Source organism: Sceloporus occidentalis, unplaced genomic scaffold (assembly GCF_023333645.1).
Source record: "Sceloporus occidentalis isolate IW3139 unplaced genomic scaffold, rSceOcc1.0.p SCAF_5, whole genome shotgun sequence".
Lineage (NCBI taxonomy): Eukaryota > Metazoa > Chordata > Lepidosauria > Squamata > Phrynosomatidae > Sceloporus > Sceloporus occidentalis.
This window is the reverse complement of record NW_028316985.1, coordinates 161515701-161538286: the sequence shown is the minus strand read 5'-3', so window position 1 is coordinate 161538286 and position 22586 is coordinate 161515701. Positions and strand designations below refer to the sequence as shown.

General features: G+C 39.2%; 1 protein-coding gene across 4 annotated transcripts in view; it reads left to right on the top strand.

Moving 5' to 3' along the window:
* The window catches only part of EGF (epidermal growth factor), a 62777-nt gene extending 41167 nt beyond the window's left edge, over window positions 1–21610 (top strand). The window contains exons 16-22 of one of the 4 annotated variants that reach the window (XM_089525965.1): window positions 482–598; window positions 3039–3164; window positions 7508–7649; window positions 11788–11952; window positions 16938–17058; window positions 18631–18733; window positions 20458–21610. In XM_089525965.1, coding sequence (XP_089382091.1) covers window positions 482–598; window positions 3039–3164; window positions 7508–7649; window positions 11788–11952; window positions 16938–17058; window positions 18631–18733; window positions 20458–20462 — 779 coding nt within the window. In that variant the 3' untranslated portion in view covers window positions 20463–21610. Of the gene's footprint in view, window positions 1–481; window positions 599–3038; window positions 3165–7507; window positions 7650–11787; window positions 11953–16937; window positions 17059–18630; window positions 18734–20457 lie in introns of those variants that run through there. The other 3 variants (XM_089525966.1, XM_089525967.1, XM_089525969.1) reach the window with 3 other exon arrangements.
* The last annotated feature ends 976 nt before the right edge of the window (window positions 21611–22586 follow it).

Genomic DNA, 22586 nt, shown 5'->3' with positions numbered 1-22586 from the left:
ACAGCCTGTAGTCACCACACCCATGCACTGTAGCTAATGTTTTCATAAAGTAAGCATAGACCACATCTATAACATACTGTAAAGTATGCTGTACAACAAAACTCTGAGATTTCAATGTCAAAACCTGAAACCTAGAGCCAGCATCTTAGTGATCTCATGGAGGTGGCTCATGGTGATGTTACAAGGAGCCACCCCTGGTGATATCATTAAACAGGATGCCTTCAGCATCAACCACAACTCCATAGAGTATGATGTTCAACTAAAAAACATCAGGACTAACAAACATACACATACTTTCTAAGACAGCTCTCACTATGAGATTTCTAACTGTCATCCTGAAAACTGGAGAAGGGTTTATTTATTTATATATTTATTTAAAAAACTGGTTCTAAGAAGTTTAGCCCTCAAACAATTAGGTATTCTGAGTGGATAAACTATGAAGAATTAGAGTTGTACCATTTGTTTTCATCTTTTGCCACAGACCAGGACCATTGTACATGGTTGGGATGTGACATCAATGCTGAGTGTATTTCAAATGAAGATGGTGCTACTTGTCAATGCCAGACGGGGTTCATCATGGAAGGCCAATTGTGCTATGGTAATTCTAATGTCACAGGCCAACATCACAGAATAATACTCATTATAGAATTTATATGACAGCTGCATGTTATAGGTTTGTAGTGGATAAAGTTTGAAACGTAGGCAATTTTGCAGGACTGCTTTTGGTTTTTTAAAAAATGTTGAGTCCATTGTGTGGTAACTGGACTGTTTGACTAGGACTCTGGAGATTAGGGTTCAATTCTCTGCTTGGTCATGGAAATATTTAAATTCTGTGAAGCCCAAATTTCCACTTAACGCCATTCCCAGTGGCTGGTGGATTCTATGCAAGTGGATGGGTAATTCTGCCCCAGGTTTTATTCTAAACTTTAAAGGAGGTATCCAGTCTGGTGAAACTTGCTCCCAAAATAGGTTCAGTATTTTGGATAGTTCCTGTACAGCTTGGACTAAATAGCTCAAGAACTCCCCTAGCAAGGAACCTACTAACTGCCACTGCTTAGGCCACAGTTGTTAGACTCAAGGTAGATAAAGGCAGCATCTGGACTGCAGAAATAATGCCATTTGACATGTCTTTTTTTGACAAATAATTTTATTAATTATGTCACACATAATACATAACTTATACCTTGATATTAAGCATTGCATATTCCACAACAAATGCTCAATTTCACAGAAAAAACCAACAACCATACAAAAAGACATTCTCTGAATGATGCCAGTCACAGATACTGGCAAAATATCTCTAGAATAAACTCTTCTAGAACATGCCCACATAGCCTGAAAAACCCACAAAAAACTATGGATGCTGGCCATGAAAGCCTTTGACTTCATATACAAAAGACAATTGCAAATCACCAATTTGCTAAAAAAAAAAAAAACCTTCCCAAATAATGAAATATCATTCTAAGGCTCAGTACAGATTAGAAGAAAGGGGCGGCCAGAGGCCGTCCCTTTCTCCTCTGGATCATTGCTGTGGCAACCGTACGGCCGCGACAATGATCTGCTGCAAAAAGGAGCTCCGAAATGGAGCTTCTTCCCGCGACGCCACCAAGGTGCCATTTGCACCCAGGGGCGTCGTGGTGATGTGTTTTGTGTGCCGTGCCATTTGGACATGTTGCACAAGACACGCCATGTATGCGTGCACCGTATAGATGGCGCTGTGTGAAGATGGCACCACTCATACGTATTAGAGTTCGGGAGCTTGCGGTGGCTGCGCGCTCCCAAACCCTAAAATAGCCTCCGGCACGCCACAAAGTGCCCGGGCCTAAGTCAATATATTTAGGTAGATCTTCCTAGGAGAAAACATAAAAAGAGAATTGGTCATTAAATTATACAATTTTTCCTTTTCCAATCTTGTTTTATTACCATACCCACTACAAAATTCATATCTCTCATGAACAAATGGGCCCATACAGACAGGCCAAAATAAAGCTGTTTCGTGTCACTTTGGAGGTATGCTGTTTAAATGACACATGAATCTTAAGAAGCCAGAAGCTGCGCACCAGTCCTTAGCTTTATTTTGGCCTGTCTGTACAGGCTCAAATAATAACCAAATCTACAAATCCAGAACTGGCTAATTTATCTAAGCTATATTGTAAATAAACCTGACATTTCCCCTAATCTCTGGTAAATTTGTTATTAGCTTTCCTTTACAGATGTATGTCAATTTATCCATTTGTGCTACACTGCTAATTTTCCTATCCATTCTTCTTCTGTTGGAATGGTAGGAATTCTCCAGTATTTGGCCAAAATAATTCTTGCTACTGTTATCATGTGCCAGCAAAATCCACCAATTTCTTTCTTGGCAGTCCAATCAAAATGGAATAGGCCTAGTACTGTATAATTTCCTTACAGTCTGTTCTAAGTTTATACCTCACTCAGAGTTTTTCCCCTCCCCAGGCAAATTTGGAAATGCCACTTGTATGTTGGAAGCACTTGTTGGAAGTAGTTATCTGGATCATGTGAAAAAGGCAGGATACTGTCTGACATGGCTGAGATTTGTAGTTTTGTGAGACAGTTAGCATTCTCTGTCTGAGAGCTCTGACAACCAACTACAAATCCCAGGATTCCATAGCATTGAGCCAAATGGCATTATTTTTGCAGTGCAGATTGGACCAAAGATTGAACCCCTCCCATTGCAAGAATTGAATAGTTTCTGAAATGAAACACTCAAGAGACCACTTGCAGTAGGATAGTATGTATATGCATTGGTAGCCAGACTGTACTGGTTGGAACAGACATTCTTGTTTGTTGCTTCTACCACATAACACACTATCTGAATGATCAGAGAAATTACCAAAGAACTTAATATATTTTGAGAATCCTGAAATTTTACCCTACTGAGATGTTGCATGGCCTGCTCAGAAGCGAAAGCAACTTTGTTCATTGTGAGTAGAATCTTACCTTAAAAAAAGTTTGCTGTGCCAAAATGTTCTTCTATTTTCTCCTCTCCTCCATTTTTGATACTATTTGTCTTGCAGATCTTGATGAGTGTGCTTTTGATGTGGACCAGTGCAACCGGAGCTTATCAAGGTGCATCAATACTGAAGGCAGCTACTTTTGTGAATGCCTTGTGGGATATACAGAAAATGGCCTTTATTGTTCTGGTGAGAGCTACTGCCTTAGGGCAGTTACTGACATCCTTCTATAATCTTGCGTTTGGGATCATTTGTTCATACTATGAAGAAAAACATTCATGCTCCATTTTTGGATGAGGTGGGAAAATTGCACTGAGTGGTGCAACTTGTTTAGCTGGATATAGGGTAGCCCTATTCCTGTCCCTCATATCTGGGCATCTGCTTTGCATACTATGCACATTATTATAATTAAGCACAATAATTTGCATTTTGATTATGCAAATTCAACACATTAATGATTGCACTTTTTCAACCTCAATATGTATTTTGTACATTTTGGTTGCCCAAATAAAGATATCACAGTTTTATGTATTTTGCTATATGGCCAACATGGTTATCCCTGGATATAGAACCAAGCTGAGAGCTCTTTTTTTCTTCTTCTTTACTCTGCCTGGTGGAAAGGGACTCCTTTTACTCCCTCAAGGCTGTTTGGAAGTGTAGTTCCACAGTGCTGCGTAGATCTAGGCTCAAGCCACCGACATAATCATCATTCAACAGAAGACCATCTCATCTCACCCCCTTTCCTTTGCCAACCTCTGGGCCTATTAGGGGAAGGGAAGAGGGAATGGAAGAAAAAGGTGGCAATGCTACACCAGTGCAGTAACAATTGGAGCCTCCAGGGCAGGATGGCTCCTGCCAGTGCTGGTCTTCTTGTAAGGTTTCCTGCCGCATTTTAACCTACCCATCAGCCTGCAATGAAGGAGAAATCTGGGATTTACTGCTTCGATAGGCCCAGATGGCTGAGACATTTTTTAGTCCCTTCTATCTGGGATTTTCCAGATTTTCTAAGACAAATGGCAGCCCTTGATGGTGGCCTCCCATCAAGGAATTGACAAGAGCCAAAGTAGACAAAATGCAGCCTGCGAGCACTGGCATATCTCCCTGACACTCTGCCTTCCTTTTTGAGTACTCACTTTCTGTCTCAGAGTCTGCTCCGAGGTTATGGAGGCAAGGAATGACAGCTACGAGCTGCCCCTTTTGGCCTTTGTGCTCCTCAAGGAACCTCCACAAGCTTCCAGACCCCACTGTTTTGAAAATATGGGCCATTTTCAGCCTCCAAAGCATCACCAAGTAGTCAAAACTGCCACGAGGGTCATTGGTTTTGCTATTTCTACCCCCTCCCACCACAAAAACTGCTGAAAAGGAAACAGGAGATAATGTCAACTCACTTCCAGGTTTGGCATGGTGGCACAATACGGCCACTGCAGGGTGTATGTGAAAATGCCCCCCACCTTTGGCAAGGCTGTCCACTCCTTAGCTGGCTGCAACTGATAGACCTCATCAAAGTCATGTGTCCTTAGGCTACGCTATGACACTTATATTCATCTTGCCAGTTTCCAACCGTAGGCATGGTTAACAGTGCTTGCAATTTCAGAGAACAAGTTTTTTAGTATCTTTACATCAAGGGTGAAAAATCTTTGGTGCTTAAATATCTGGGCTTAGAATGCCTACAGTCCCTTATCAATGGTCACCTGAGTGGACTTGGTGGGAATTGTACGCCAAAATATACAGAGGGTCAAAGCTTTTGCACCATGCCTTAAACCTGAAGAGACTACAGTGCCATAAAAATCTCTAACCACTATTAGAGGCCTTGCAAGGAAGGCCAGAAGTAATTAGAAGATATACTCTACCTCCCCCCCCCCCCGCAATAAAAACATTGAAAGGTAGGTATGAAGATTAAAAAAAAATTAAATTAACATGTTAATTATTATAGTTAATTACTATAGCCTATAGGTCTTATAAGCCAGTGTTAAAGTTGTAAATTCTGAAAGGCAATCGGCATTCATTATCCTCTTATTTTAGCTACTTCATATTACTTCCATGTAATATGCAACAGCAACAATTCATCAATATGCAAAGCCTCTAGTTGTCAGTAGATATTTTCTTCCTTTTGTTTGGCAGTGCTAATGGGTATATGTGTGTTAGAGAGAAAGAAATGGATGATCCAGTAGAGATTTATTGGAAATCATTACCATGTATATAAATGAAAGCAAGTATTGAGTCAGCCATAATACTCATCAAATAATTTTATGTTAGTTTAATAGTCATGAGATTCAGATAGCTGACATTTACAGTCTGAGTACATTTAAAGCTGTGTTCATAATCACTGATCCCCATAGCTACAACTTGAGATCTGACATTAAATCATCAGTTGGTGTCTAAGGGTATTATAACGAAATTCAGCATTGCAATAAATAATAGATATAAGAACTGGTAGTTTTAGCAGTTTGTTGTCCTATCCCTCTTTCAATGATTCATGCAGGACTGGATTATTCTAACATGCTTCAAATGGAACTTTCCACCTATATTAATTACAGAACAGAACCTGGAAAGTTATTTTTAAAAGTAATTAGTTACACATAGTTCTCAGGCACCTTAAAATAAGTACCAGGGTAGTTACACACACTCTAGCATTTCACAGATGAAAACCAGGACACATATGACCCACCAACATTAGAGTGTGAGCAAGATGGGAAGAGTTATTAATGAAGAAGAGCACACAAACTAGGATTGGCTGCAGCAGTTTGCTTTTGCCTCAGCAACTGGGGAGAGTAAGACTACATCATCGCCTCTCCACTGAGTTAATTGATTGCAAACTATTTTTGTACTTTGAATTCAATTTCCAGCAGAAACTGAAGGAAAATGAAGGAAAAAAAGGAAGTGAGAAGAGGAGACCAGGATATTTAAAAACAACTGGGACAACTAGAAAACTGAGACAACAGAGGATTTATTGAGACTAAATCAGTTCCTATTGAGGGATATGTAGGCCCGAGAGAGACCGCCCCAAAATGCCGGTCTGCAGGTGCCCATTTTAACTCGGGAGGGACGCCACAGCCACCAAACCACGCAAACCACCTGTTCTTCCAGGTTCTTTTTGCGGTTACTTCATGAGTGTGCCACTGGCACTCATGATGCAAGTGATGCACAGCGACATGCGGACGCTGTGTGTCCCTTACATCAATATGGCAGCGCCAGTGTGGATGGGACGCAGCCATTAGGACGCTGCCATTACACACTTGGGTTCCAGACCATGGGGTTGCTGCGCGGTCTGGAACTCTAGTATTGCTGCCGCCACGCTGCTTTTGGCCCATCTGTCTTGGGCCGTAGTTATCCTTTACAAAGGTGCAGTACAGACCGGCAGGGAAATGGCGGCCCTTTGTATTGCGCAGCTGCACTGCAACCCCCAAACTGCGTGGTGCAGCTGCACAGTAAAAAAGAAGCCGCCTAGAGTGGGTTTTTTTTTGCAGTGCCATAAGGGCTGTGTTGTAGCCCTTACAACACTGCTTTCTGTTGGAGACGTGTGGGCACTCAGACACCCACACATCATCCATATGGCCCCCGTGTGGATGGTACCGCTCAAAAATGGCACTGCTTGCACGTAGTAGGGCTCGGGAGCATGTGGTTTGTGCGCGCTCCGGAGCCCTACTATCGCCGCCAGGACGTCATGTCCTGGCGGTCTGTATCAGGCCAACGAATGCATTTTCTACTTCTCAAAAGCAACTAAAGTAGTTCCTCTAATTGTCTCTCTCTGCAAGCTCACCCATTGGCACCTTTCCACCTACAGGAGAGAGCACAGAGGCATTAGGGTGAGCAAGTATTTTTACAATGGGATATTTTCTTCTCATCCATTTGGTGAGGTCACAAACTCTTAACTATAAAAGTAACTTTAAAGATAATCAATTGTGCTGTAAAAGGAATGAAACTATTCCTTGTTAAATTATCATCATATTGTCAGCTTGTTATGCTTCCCACTGAAGAAAGGAGGGACAAATCACAAGAAAATATAAATTTGTAACTACTTATTTTCAAGTGCAACATGTGGCAGCTAGGCTTCTTAATAGAGTATCCCATCATTCAGGTATAACCTCTGTGTGAAATCCTTTGTTGCAGCAAGTTAGCTATCGGCCAAACTCAAGGTGTTACTCTATTTTATAAGGCCCTAAACAGCTCAAGACCAACTTGCCAGAGACAGTACCTTCTCTCTCCCTTACAAATTCTCTACATTCAGGTTACTCATTGATCTGCGGCCAATCACTAAAGCATAAAAATGGTGAAGAGGAGCACCATGTCCATTGCCTTGGGTTCCTTGGAGGAAAGATTGGATATAAGTGTAAGCAATAAATACATCAAAGTGTGAGAACTTCATCATGTACCTCCCACAACATGTCTAATTTGACCTTAGGCTCATTGGCAAATATTCCAAACATCACAACTGCCAGAGTAAAGCCAGAGGCTTTATTACATAAATATTATAATGTAAATCTCCGACTTGTCAAAAACATATTTGTTTTTTCCTAAATACTCTTTTTCAGAATCTGCCACACCTCCTGCCATTGCAAGCACAGATAAGACCACATTATCTGAACAGGATAGTCCTGTTGACTGCCCATCATCGTATTGTCTCAATGAGGGAGCCTGTGTTTATTTTTCAACTCTCCAAGCTTTTGCATGCAAGTAAGTACAGAAGTCATTCATGTTTCCACATACTGCAGAGAACACTTCTTTGGCAAGGAATATGAATATTTTGGTTGCAGCCCAGTGAAATAGCATGCAGGTCAAATAATACGGCTAAGCATGTTCATAGCATACTCTACAATAGTGTTTATCTGACGCTCTATCCAGGAGTTCAAAGCATACATGTTTGCAAGACCAGCACAAAACATTTCGAAGCCTGAGGCATATGACAAGTTGGTAGTCATATCACTCTACTGGCAGTTGAATTCAGCGCTGGGAGAGCAAGGATGGGCAACTGTGGGGCCAGATTTTCCCCAGACTCACTTCTTGAGTCACCCCCCCCCCCCCAGTAAGCCCAAATAACTCAGTTTTCCTCACCAGTCCCTCTCAAAAATTGTGACAGGAAACCACATCCCATTTTGTCACCATTTTGAGAGGATCTGCAGAGGAAAATGGAGGTGCTTGGGCTTTGTATTGGATCATAGGGTGGTTGTGGAGGTGGGGTGGGAGAGGTTTTCATATGTTTTTGAGGAGGGCTTTGTTCATGGTTGCCTGGAAATTTCTGTGGGAGGCATCGGGGACTTGTGGAGGCCTTCAGAGGGACTTTAGCTTACCCCTGGTTTAGATGGTCCATGATGGTTATGTTTAGCATATGGCACTGTCCTCCCATAGAGGGGAACAGTCAAAGATATTCCAGTGAGGCTACCACTCCTGCCATTCCCCATTCTAGCATTTGAAGCAATTACATCATTCTGAGATTTGCAAAGCCAGCAAATCTCTACAGGAGCAAACCCCACCCACAATATTTCCACATCAAGCAGGAAGGTGGGAAAAAGACTGTTTCTTAAGTGCATTCATCTGAATATGCCTACTGGCACCATTCACACTTTCCTGCCTAATGCAAGATAGCCAAGGTGTAGAGCATGTAAAGCCGAGGATATTCGAGACGAGGCTAGTAGGTGCGCCCACACCTGGCTCTAAGGTTTAGGTCTACACCCATACTTTGAATGTCTATGTAGGGCTGTAGTCATGAATAAATGAAATAATAAATGGATTTTAATACCCTCATTATACTATTGGTGGCTGCTGCCAAGCTCCTTTCTGGGGGAGAGTAGGCTGACCTCCTCTGTGCTCTTTGTTTGCTAGTAGGCAAAGATCTTTCAGTTCAGGTAGGCTTTTGGTGAGGAACAGGCTTTTAATCAGATAGATGCTGTGGGTTTTCCCCACATTGCTATCTTTTAAAATTGCTTTTTTAAATGAATGTTTTAATATTATATTTGCTTATTACCAATGTAAGTTTGGTTGGCTTTAATCTGCATCTGGTTTTATCTGCACCTGTTTTAGTTTTGTTGTGGGATGCTTTGGGCTTTGTTTGGGAGAAAGGGGGTATTAAATAAAAAGCCATACTTTTGTATTATTATACATTACAAATATGTACATTGTACATTGAACACCCAAAATTCTTTTTGGCATTATCTATTGTATAGATAGCCATAACATTTTTTATTTGTTAAATTAAGAGCATAATTCAGGTGTATATTTCTGTTATGTATTTTCTTTAAGAAGAACCTCTCCCCTCTTTCTGTGTGTAAACACTCCATTTGCTATGTGAAGTCAAAGGCTTTCATGGCCAGCATCCATAGTTTTTTGTGGGTTTGTTTTTTGTTTTGTTATGTGGCCATGTTCTAGAAGAGTTTATTCCTTACATTTCACCTGCATCTGTGGCCGGCATCTTCAGAGAAGTTTCTCTGAAGATGCCAGCCACAGATGCAGGCAAAACATCAGGAATAAACTCTTCTAGAACATGGCCACATAGCCCGAAAAACCCACAAAAAACTTCATTTGCTGTTCTTGCATTTGCTGTTGTTTTGTGCATTCAAGTCATTTCTGACTTATACTAACACTAAGGCAACCTTATTATGGGGTTTTCTCAGCAAGATTTAGTTAGAGGGATATGTGCCATTGCCTTCCTCTGGGGCTGAGAAGTGTGACTTGCCCAAGGTCATCCAGTGAGTTTCTGTGGCTGAGTGGGTATTCGAACTTTGTTCTTCAGAGCCATAGTCCAACATTTAAACCTCCTCACCACATTGGCTCAATGTTCTTTTATAGTATATGCATGTTGAATATATCTTATTCAGAATTCTGAAATCCAAGATCCTCCAAATCAAAAATTGTGCAAAATTGTGCACTGAGATAGTGCCAACTTTGCTTTCTGATGGTTCAGTGTTCATAAACATAGCTTCATGCACAACATTATTAAATTTTATTACAAAATTATTTTCAGGCTATGTTTATAAGGTATATACAAAACATAAATTAATTTCATGTTTAGACTTGAGTACCATCTCTAAGATATTTAATTATATGCAAATCTGGAAAAAAATTAAATCCAAAACATTTTTGGTCCTGAGCATTTCGGATAAGTGAGTCTCAACCTTTACTTATGATATCAGGAATTGTGCTAGTGGTAATCATTAGTTTCACACTTCTACACTAGATGGCAATGTTTTACCATTCATCACCAAGGTATGGCTGCTAAATTCCATAACAAAATTGGGAGAAAATATTTCTGTCTCCCCGCAGCTCCTTGTTACAATATTTTTCATAAGGAAACGCCTGCATGTTTTGAAATATCAACTCCCATTGCAGCATTATTAATATGGCTCATGTTATGTTATGTGTTGTCACTATTACAGGTGAACATATACAACTCTTTAACTGCTATCATACATGCTTTCTTATCTAATGATACAAAACACACTTCAAAGCAGTGATACAATATAATGCACACAATGCAATGGGTTAGATCCATATTTTGGCATGTACAACTTATTTGTCCAAAGCAGACTTTCCAGCCTTCTCCCCACGGCAGCTTCTCTATTCATGAACCCAAGTTATGAGGAAAGTTGGAAGTAGTGTTTGGAAATTTGCTATTAAGAATGTTATACAGTACTGGCATTCTGAAGCCATCTCTAACAGAGCAGTCACAGAATGATGCTCAGGGTCTTCAAATACTATCTTACTATTGTTCAGCATGCCATTATATTTGCTCATTTTAAAAGTAAGTTTCCATGTGTTGCTTGTTGACCCAGCTTAAACTGGACAGAGACTCAAAGGACAAAACTCCATTTGATTCCTCAGTTTTGTCCCTTCTCTTTGCACTAGGCCTGCCATTAAGTAGGAAAAGGCAACTGGCTGCAGATGTTATGAAAGTGCAGGAAATTGTTAATTATTTAATCTATTATTTTCTTTCAGCTGTCAGGGATGGGAAAATGTAGTTGCAGGGGTTCTTTTTTTGAATCAGGTGCCTAAATACCTTGGGTGGCCATGGGTGCTATGCAAGGGGCATCCTTTGTTGACTATCTGCACCTCAGTTTATCCTGTTCAGCCCTCTATTATGTATTTTCATGGGCTTCTGAGAAGCAGGGGGTGGAGAAACCCAATGAAAATTATGGTTATCTGTTCATTCACAGTCTGCATATGATTTTGGAAGTCCCTGCACAGTGTAGCTCAAAGTCAAACTGATTACAGGGGATACTTTACACAACATGAAGAGAGAGGCTGATAAACAAAATTATTATTACTTTTTGAAATAGTGATAAACGTTTTAATCCTTCGGAACTCTAGGTTGTGGGGATGAACAGTTCACAAACGGTGAGCCTTATAGCTCCTCATGACTTTTTAAAAAATGCCACTCCCTCCATTGAATAAGCCAGTACTGCAATCTGCAAGCTACAACCCACAATGCCTAAATTGTAGCCTCTTCAATAAACCACACAACTTGTAAAATATACATTTGCAATGCATTACAAAAGTGTGTGAGAGATGCTTTACTCTGTCAACTTCCTGTGCCATACAGCTGTTGCAGTTTCATGGCAACCATAGGAAAGGTTGCAGCTTTGACACTGGCCACTGTTACAGAAGAAAGCTGCCCTCCTTCAGTGTGGCCTCCCCACCCAAAGGAATTTCCACATTTCCATTAACAGCAGCAATGAAACTCTGATAGCTTTTAATGAATTTAAGGTGATCCAAATACAACCTTTTTACCTTTTGATGAAATTGAATCACTGTGAGATCAAACCACAGTGGTAGTATTTGTTGCCCTCTTTACTGGTGCTTGGTTTTGCTCATTGGGCAGGTGTGAAAAAGGCTACTTGGGAGAGCGCTGCCAGTTCAGTGACTTGGAGTGGTGGAAACAGCAGCATGTGATACAAATGAAGAAACAGAACATTGCCACCGCTGCTTGCTTGGCTGTGTTGTTCCTGCTCCTCCTCCTTGGAGTTGTTAGTGTGTATTGCTACAGGTATGGCCATCCAGAAGTGTTACTTTACATCAGAGGTGGGAATCATGCCTTTCTTCCAGATGTTGTTGAACTGCATTTTCCAGCATTCTTCACTATCTGCTGTTTTGACTAAGGTTCCGCAGATTTGTTGTCCAACAACATTTGGAGTATGAATGTGAAGCATTCAAGGAAAAAAGGGCGCCTTAACTCTTGAGACACCTTACTGAGGAAAGGCTAGCTTGGAAATTCTTCACATTTCAAGACTTCATTACAGAAAATTCATTTGAGTAAAAATACATATGGTTTTCCTCTTCAGAAGACACATTTCAGGGCCAAACCCATGCATTTTGTGCAAAAAGCACTGATTCCTGCACAAAAGTATGCTTTTTTTGGCACCCAAAACACATTCAGGAAAGCCACATGTGGTTTTTCGTTCAGAGGAGTTCACATACAAATTGTGTAACCTTTACCCATCTGTTGTAAACACAGAGATTTGTGCATGCAAAAAATATATGCAGTTTTCCTGTGAGTATTTTCTGTGATAAAACCAATATTTTGTGCAGGAGTCAGTGTGCGCAGCAAAGCTATGCATTATTATACAAATGAAGTTTCCCCAACAAAGTCCTGAAGTATGTTTGAAAATTGCTGAAATCATTTGTTTTGCATGCGTGAGGGAAAAGGCAAAGATTTAAATGTCTAATGGCCACATTGTCCCTATCCCTGCTTTTAATCGATGTTAGCTTTTTAGTCTTGAGTATAATCACTTTTCCCTATATATTTCTAATATATTGCTAATATAATCCACATTGTTCAGCTTTTTTGGTATTTTAGACTCTGGAACAGGGACCTCTCATCTTACTCTTTTAAAGTGGTATATAAATTGATGGTCCTACGTTTATGAAGCAGATTTTAATAATGATGAAAGTGTTCTCATTGGTTAGTGCATACATTACCTGAGTCATCTGACCTCTTAAACATTTCTTAGCAAAACATTACAGGAATTTATAAGACTAACTTTATGATGGGGAATCCAAACAGTCCTGGCATAGCCTGGATAAAGAATCTAAGGACAGGAAACAGAAAGGAGAAAGTGAGAAGCTGAGTACACGAATAAGAAGAGTTTATTCCATTATTCTGTTTTTCACTTCACTGTCCTTTGGATTTTAACTTCTTTGATCCACTCATTTGCTCATCTCTCTAGGTTGTCTGCAAGCTTTTACTACTAGTCAAACTTAGCAACATTCTATTCCTTTATAAAATCAGGACTACAGATATTATGGGGCTGAAAACTTGACTCATTGAGCAGTCAGGATATTTGTCAACAAGACATAAAACTACTTATCCAGATACCACTTCTAGAGCATTTTAACCACATAAATCCTTGAAGAGAGTCTGATAGCAAAGTTATTCCCTTTCCCTTGTTCCACCATTTTGAAAAACATAACAGTTTTATATCTTAGATGAAGCTTTTTTGAGGATTCAGCAGAAACTCCACTGCCTGAATTTGCACATTTACAATCACACAAAAGTACTTGGTCCATTTTCCAGACCCTGCCTGGGCACCAGTTATGTACACCTTTTCTTTCAAGAGCTGCCAAACCTTCTTAGATAAAACACACACTTTTGAAAAACTGCATCCACCTCTTCTACTAAGACACTGGCTCGATGCTCTGAGAAACTGCCTGATGCACATAGGCAAAGGTTTTGGAACCAGATGATACATTAGAGGGCCATGGAGGTTCATACTAAGTTGTCCATTGTTTCATTCATTCATTCAAAATATGTGTGCAGAATTTGGATTACCTGCTCTTGTGCTGTTGTCAACTCTGTAGTAAAAGCTAATTCAGAGTTTGAAAAGCTACTTACTATATAACTTCCTGATGGCCCATGCTGGTTGGGAGATTCTAGGAGTTGTAGACTAAAAGGCAACTTTTGAAAGCTTTGAGCATATTGAAATTTGTTCTATTCTCTTTTTGAAATCTATATTTTAATTGAACTTTAAAAATATAAATACAAAGAGAAAAAGAAATAGGGGGAAAAGGAAGAAAGGGGGGATTAAAAGGAAGGGATACAGATGTTGGATATGAATGTGGGTTAAGCATATAATTAATAAAAACTAATCACATGTGCAAGAATACATTTACATGAAGGTGACATTTGTAAAATTCACATTCATGCCTAATCAAAGAAGTAAAATCTTCTGATCATTGAATGATGGCTGGTGAATAGTCATTTTACCAACCTTGGATTATGAATCATCTAACTAACTAGAGCAAAGGCCTGCAAGATTCATCCAAGCTTACCATCAGTTAAGGTCCAAGTTGTAGGAATATAATTTAAAAGTATATGTACATCTACATAATAGCCCTGAGTTTGCAAGACCTAAGCAGGACTTTTGATAACAGAGTGACTTGGAGGTCTCTCATTCATAAGGTTGCCACAGGTTGAAGACAACTTGATGACAACTAACAAGAACAATGCACCTACAAATATCAAATAATATTTTCTAATATAAAATTTATATGTTGCCATACCTCCAATAAGAAGGAAGTGACTGCTGGGCACCTCCTGCATTGTATGTCACACAGAAATGCAGTTTGTCATACTATTATCCTAAACTGATTGGTCAACTTAAACAAAAACGGTCATTTTAAGATTACTGAAAATATGGTCCACTTTATACTTTGAGCAATTTGATTCATGCATGCTCTCTTCCACCTAGCCTTTCTACAACCTCTTCCCACTTAAAAACAAAAATGAGAAGCCATTGTTCTGCCATGGTTTACTTTCCTCCTTTGCCAAATGGTTTTGATCAATATAACTGTTTATCTTGAAAGCAAGTTTTCAATTACATGCTTGACTGGGTTTGTACTACAGCTATTAGTAGCCTAACTAGATCAAAATGAAACCACTGATCTAAATCCTACTTTAACTGGAGCCCAGAAACCAATATTTGGATTGGGATTGCTATTTCATTTTTACTCATACTCTGCTGTATTTTAAGACATATTGATTAAGTTTTGCAAGCAGGTCAGTAGATGTCCTTCCCTTCATCCATAAAACATAAACTCATATTGCCAGTTAATGTGAGGCTTGCAAGGAAAAAAAGGTGCTGCTGTGATAAGACTTTTTAAAGACCTTGTGCATGCACCCACACACCATAAAGACACTCATTTTCAATTATACTTTCCTCTTTAGAACATTTAGAAGTGCAACAAAATGTTGCAGAGTGGAATGTTCCTGTTCACAGTTCCAGGCAGTCGATCATGCCCTCTTCCAGGGTACTCCATTCCATTTCTCCCCACCCACCCTCATCTTCAGTTTTCCATGCATCTTTAATAAGAAAATAATCAGTTTTCCATGTACACTGAGGCTGGTCTGCACTGAACTGTTTTATTTTTAATAATTTGTCTTATTATTAATATTTTTGTTTATTTTCATTTCATTATTATGTTCATTGTAATTATATGGTTTAGGGTTTTTTATTGCTTAGTTATAGTTGTCCATTCCCATGTTTCCATGGGGATGAGAAATGGTGACTGGCCCAGGTCCTGGTCCAGCTGTTCAAGAAGGCATGGGGATTCAGTATTGGGTGCTAGGCTAGATTTTTCCCTTCCAACCAGTGGTGGCTAATGGTCACATGCTAATGAGATGGTGAAGGCATTCCTGGTTTGGGCTAGTTTTTAAAGAGCTGTCCAATGTGATGAAACTGTGTTGAAGTAGGATTAAGAGCCTTAGAAAGCTCCCTTAAACCCTGTAATAAAGCCTGGCGTGGATTCACCATCCCACTGACATGGGATCTATCACCCACCACTGCCTTCAGCTCCATTTGGTCTGGATGATGCCAGGGCCTAAGGATGTCATGCCTCTGATGTCACAGAGTGATCATGGACCCTGATGTCACAGGCATCCCTGGCTGTAGCACTGGCTGTATTATCCAATCAGTGTTTTGCTTTGTTTCTTCTTTGTCTTGGACACATGGGGAATGTGTGTGTGTGGGAGGGAGGAGGGAGCATAATAATAATAATAATAATAATAATATCTACCCCGCCTCTCCAACAAGATCGAGACGGCTTAAATCAATAAAATCAATAAAATACAATAAAATCCCACAATCCAAGTCTGGCAGACTTGAATGACAACTATTGGGGGGAGGCTTCTTATATGCAGAGTTCAGACCTGGGAAACTTCACCTGATTTGCCTTTTCTCCAATGGGGGATAATGTGAACAGGGAAGCCTGCTCCATGACTCCATTGCCACTTGCAGCAATGTGTTTACAGCTGGCATCTGAGTCTTAAAAGCTTTGTCTTTGTCTCCTATTAGGAAGAATGTGGAACCATCACAATTTTGCAGTGTTGTCTTTGGTCTATGGAAGGGGGCAGGATGTCTCCTGATGCCTACATGCTCCCTGGATTAGTCATCCCATCAGATTGGTGTGCCCCATGGCTGAAGCTTTCCTGAAGCTTTCCTTACCCTGCTGTTTTTTAATTTTGTTTTTCAGTAATGATGAAAGCTAGAGCCAGCATGGCACAGCAGTTTAATAGCAGCTAGCAACAACAGCTACATTTCTATACCACTTCATTCTGAACTTAGCAGTCTCTAAGTGGTTTACAATGTGTAAGATAATTGCCCCCAACAAGCTAGGTACTCATTTTAGCAACCTCGGAAGGATGCCAGGCTGAGTGCTGGAGTATGCCTCTGGAGACCAGGGTTCAATTGCCCGCTCAACCATGAAACTCAGTTGGATGTGTCACACACTCTCAACACCAGGGCAACATTATAGTAAACCTCATTTCAACAAATCTGCCCCCCCCCCAAAAAAAAAACACCCCAGGATAGTTTCGCCTTAGGGTCACAATAAGTCAGAAATGACTTGAAGGCATATGACAACAACAATTAGTGATAAAAGCTGCTGAAACAAATTAAGTGTGTGCTTGCTCTGTTATATGGACCGTACACCTTTTGTGTCAGGCCATTATGTTTCATTGTCCTTTTTATTTTATAGTACACAAAAGTTCTACAGGAGGAAGCCCTGTGAAAAGCCAATCAGAGATACTAATGGCAATGCCAGTGGCAGCAGCAGCATTGACAGTGAGAACACAAATCTCCGACCCAACAAGCCTCTGGTAATTCTATATTAACATGGAATAGTGCGAGAAGGAGGAAAGGATCAAAGGGCATTAGGGATCCACTTGAGATTATCCATCAAATAATACACATCTTAAATATATTAAATAACTGTTGGAGTCATTGAATGCTTTGCTATGAGCCCCCAGTTCCTCTTACGTCATTGTTATATTATCCCTCAGAGTTCACAGCTGCCTGAATGCATTGCAGGCAGGAGACAGTGTTATTGTTAGCTCCACATATAACAGTTGGAGGGACATGTTCTAAATTGAGGAATACCAATATGATGACATGGCTGATTCTCACAGCAGAGATGTAAATGCACTTTATTTCTTAGAGACAAAGATTGCAATTCTGAAATCATTAAGCTATCTACACTTAACTTGGTGCAGAATCTTAACTTAAGTGTTTTATATTCTACCTAGAAATACTTGATTTGGAAAAGATTAAATGCCTTTGTATCAGAAATAGTATTGAATTTATTTGGGCTGCTTAAGAGTGAAACAAAGGGAAGAAGGAATGAACTGATGATAACTCCTGATGCTACTTGTTCTTTTTGACAGTTTTATACCACCCAGCCAGAACAAAATCTCTTAATACTAAATTTTCGACCCAAGGAAATTATGCTTTCTCTCTTCATTTTTCTACCTCCCTGCCCTATTTATACAGGGCAATAGGTAAAAGATGTAATTTGCAGTCTTGCTAAAGACTAATAAAAACAGAAGGATGCATTAGAATTGCAGACATCTTGTTAATTTCAAACTGTTCATGACAGCAGTAAAGCTGCCTTTAGCAGCAGTTGTTGCTACAGTTAATCCCAGCTACTAATATAAATTTCATTCAGTATGAGGGTTAATGAAATTTCTAAACAGTGGAGTAAGTCAATAAAACAAAATCTAGCATAATCTGTTGTGACATACTTTTCATTGTTGATCCCCCCCACTTTACTTTGCTTTGAGTGATATTATATGGACCAGTTTAATAAAGTTATCAGTTGCAGTTAACAGAATCTAAAATCTTTTAATCTGGCCTCATCTTGGCTTAACAGAAGGATCATTAGTTTTGCTAGATACCGTACAGAAAGTGAGGAAATATTCTTAAGACTAATTCATGGCAAATATCTATAGTTATATACATATTTAGGTTTTTGGGCACATGTCCTAGTTATCACCTGAAATAAAATATTTTTAAAGGAACCAGCATAAACCAGAAGTGTTAGTGGGCACTCAGTCACTCCAAAGACTTAAATATCCAGCTAGTAGAGTTCAGATATTCAAGTTTGGTTTGAGTGAATACGATTGTGCATTTCCAATAAAGCTTGCAAGGGAGAACAGTATACAGTGTATTCCATGCCTCACTGTATATGCATACATGTTGTAAGGTGCCAGAGTGAAAATGAAAACTTCCTATATCTTTAATAGATGTGTAGAAGAGGGAATTTCAGTAGCTGTTGCTTCTCATCTGACTGTGTGACAGGCAATCCCTGATGAAATTCCCTTTTCTACACTACCATTAAAGATATTGGAACCCTCTCCAGTTTTCAAGTCTTATTGTGCTGTCTGTTTTTGCAGTTAATTGTTATGATGGAAAGTGACGACAACAACAAAGACAGAACAAATGATGGAACAAACTGCAGTACAGAAGAACTTAGTTATTTCTGCCTCTCAGAAGCCTGTAAGTAGTACTTTTCCTATATTTTTCTTACATTTCCTATATTTTTGTAGAATATATTTGCTTTGAAAATGTAGCAACAAGAAGAGCAAATTCAAACCTTTCAAGGCTGAGTCTCACATTATGAGATAATCTGAGTGGTTTGGTTGCTACCAAGATTGCAACCTGTGTTATCAACTGAACTACATGGGTAGCAATTTGCATGAAATATCTATCATATAAGGCAGCATAGTTTTGTTCATGCTGGGCAGATGATTGTGCCAACACAGTTAAAATCAGATCAGTCTGTGTGCTGCTATCCTTTTCATTTTGGTTTCTCAGCAGCAATCACATCATTAGGGCAATAGTAGATCTTTTATACTTTTCATAATGGACATTTTCCAGCTTACCTAACAATTTAGAATATTTGCAGAAGCAAGACATGCTAGAAAACGAAAAGCTCTTTTCTGGTATCCTTCAAGATAATAATTCCCTCCCCTTCCAAGCATCATGCAGCAAATGTAGCTCTTCTATAAATGAAAAATATATTTCTGTTGGTGTGGGAGGAAGTGATAAGGTGCTGTTTCTGTCTTTCTTCTCCCCTGACCCACAATTTTGAGGGAAACACTGAGTGCTATCCTGTAATGAAAGAGTGGATGGTGCTCAGAAGGTAAAGAGAGGGACTAAAGGATTACAAAAAATCCTTTGAAGAAGTACTTTGCTTTTATTCATACTTAAATATATAGAGGGTCTTTTGTATGTATCACTATGGCGAGCAATCTTTATTTAAATTTTTAATTCAAACTGCGCAGAGCATTGAATGTTTCCCTATTATTATTTTTTAAGTCCACAACATCCCCAAATATTAGGGAGAGGAAGCTTTGGCTTTCCAAAAGTTGTGTGCATCAAGTCTTATCCAATCTATGTACAATGTTCAGGAATCATGAATGTTGAAGTCCATACCATCCATAAGGCCAAAGGATCCCTGCCATAAGTGTTCATGTTCAAGAAATAACTTCAACCCAAGTCTTCTTAACTCAGTAGTATCCCCTGCACCACAGGACTGAGAAACTTGAGGTCTTTTGGATATTGCAAGAATTCAATTCCCGTCAGGCCTAGCCAGTCTGGCCTATGTGAGGTGTGATAGGAATTGTAATTCAGTCAACATCTGGAGGACCAGGAGTTATCCACCCTGCCCTACACCACTCAACATATCGCCTTCCTTTCCATTGGCCACTCTAGCTGGGACTGTTGGTGTCCAAAACATTTGAAAGGCCAAATGTTTCTCATCCTAATTTATTGGGCTGTTGTGATGTAAAAATGGGAGAGAGGGATTCCCTATTCTTTACTTCCTGAATAAAAGGTGCCAAACAATTGGTTTATTAATTTACAATAAACAAATTAAACAAAGTATGCAGAGAGATCTTGTAGCACCCTTGGGACTAACTGAAATAAATTGGCAGCATGAGCTTTTGTAGACTTCAGTCTACTTCCTCAGATGCATCCTCAGATTCCTCAGATTCTATAGACTAACACAGCTATATCTTTGAATTCTACCAAAATAAATAAAGATTGTTTACCTCAGTGATTCATTTAAAAAGTCTGGATATATTGTAACAGAAATAGTCTGTCCCTGCATCTACACACTTGTGGGTTTGTCTGTCTTTGATTTCTGTACACTTGTGGGTACAATTTGTTTGAATAATTGCTCTCTCTCATTTTCTCTAACCCCTCTTGTTTTTGATCAGCATGAGCAATGGAAATTTGGACAGAAATGGGTTGCAGAGGAAGTAAAAGATCAGGCCTCAATCTCCAGCCACCCAGAAACATGAAGTCTTTTGTATCAGAGAACAACCTTCAGCTGCTTCATTGGAATGCTTGCCCCAAACATTCTAGGAAGTGACTCCCACTCAACATGCACTCTGCCTCATGCAGTCAGCATAATGTAGGCAGATTAAAGAGTCTCTCAACTCAGCTGAACATAGGACTGAGAGCTCACTAAATAACTGCAAAGGATGATTTTTGGAAACAATTTATTAAAAAGAATTTTGAAAACATCCAAACACCCAATGCTATGCTGCCCATCATAACACAAGTGCCTGGAGTTGTTTGAAGAGTGCTAGATATGCCCATTCCACATAGGCTAACATGTTTTTGATAATGCTTCAAAGGCCAGCTGTGCTAACAGGTAAATGGACACCAGGAAGGGGAACTCTGAATTAATGCTTGTGACTCCTTTGAATCATTGTCAAAATTATTTTGTTGAAATTATTTCTCCGGGTTTGTAAAAATGAAAAAAAAAAAGTGTCAGCCTCTTCCTTTCCAAAAAAGTACTTCACTGTACTGCATTTGCCAGAATTTCTAATGTTCAGAATAGGTTTTTTTTAAAAAAACTGGAGATGAAAAAGATAATGCAGCTGTACAAAGAGAAATGATTTCTGAGGAGACTGTTTGCAGACAAGGCAGATTCATGTGCTATGTGTGTTTTACACGCGCACACACACACTTCCGTAGAATCTTGTATGGAATAGTAGTGTCCACTAAGGACTCTTAACTAGGCTAAAGTGATTTATCGGGAAACAAGGGCTAGTCAATCTCCAGCAATCATTATATCTGTATTCAATGCAAGGTAACCTTGTAGAATTGTTTTGTGCTATAAAGCAACACAGCTGGTGGTTTTGCAAATGGTTCAGTATGGGAGCCTTGCCATTGGCCAACTCATTCCAATTTGGCAGCTTTAGCAATAAATAACATCTGACAGGTGTGTGTTTACCAATGATGGCAATTTTTGTTGAACCTCTGATGAATCAAAATCATGTGGCCCTCTGTCAGACTGATGGATGCGTAAAATAAAATAGAACTAAACATACAGTGAAAAAAAGACACACACACACACACACACACACACACACACACGTCACATCATTTGCAGATGTTGTTTTGCACTTTTTATCCTAGGAAGAAGTAATTTTTTAAAAAAGCAAATAAAATAAAATAAAATAAAAAACATTTTGTTATGCATGACCTAAAGGCCTTAGAAAGCACATTGCACACGCTTACGTCTTTTTCTCTCTCCCTTACTTGACCTTGTTATTACTCCTCCCTGTTATCTACCGAGACAACACAGGACCCACATATCTGATTACATGGTAGTGATTATGAGGCTAATGTTTGGCATCACAACCTGGGCCAGTGAAGAATGAAGGAATAATTTCTCTCCTAGTTACTGTTTGAACCATTTTGCTGTGGGCAGCAGTGGTAATTGTGATCTTGTACATTTATAATGCATACTGCTGACAGAATTAAAATTCAAAGCAGTCCATAGGGGACTGTGGATAAAATAAGGTTTGCCCTGATGTATATAAGAAATGCTTATTTTACATACTAACTGAAAATAGATTCTGAAATTGACTTTTTTTTAAAAGGACTTGCTTGCCTCTACAAAATCTATAACTCTGATTGTATAAAATGGAGGTGATTTTTTTTTAAAAGAAGTTCCAGATTTTAATTTATTTTATTAGTAAAGCTACTAGTAAAACTAACACATTTACCATGCAGTCATGGATATGATTATTCAGTAGTAAGGCACTTTGAGTTGAATAGTGTGTACATGAAAACTGGATTTCAGCCTTAAAAAACTTGTTTTGGAATTGTTATTTAGACTTTTACAACAACCAGTTGCTGGAATGCAATTAGTTTTCAATATCTCAAATATTAGTCAGTTAATCTAACAAATGTAGTGACTAGGATGAAAACACTCCTAATTAATAAGACAGCTGTTTTTTTTTTCTTTAAAGAAATGATCATTTTAAAATCTCCCTTAAAAAATCTTATGGATTCTGGGGACCATCTTAAAACATACATTCTTTCTTCCTGA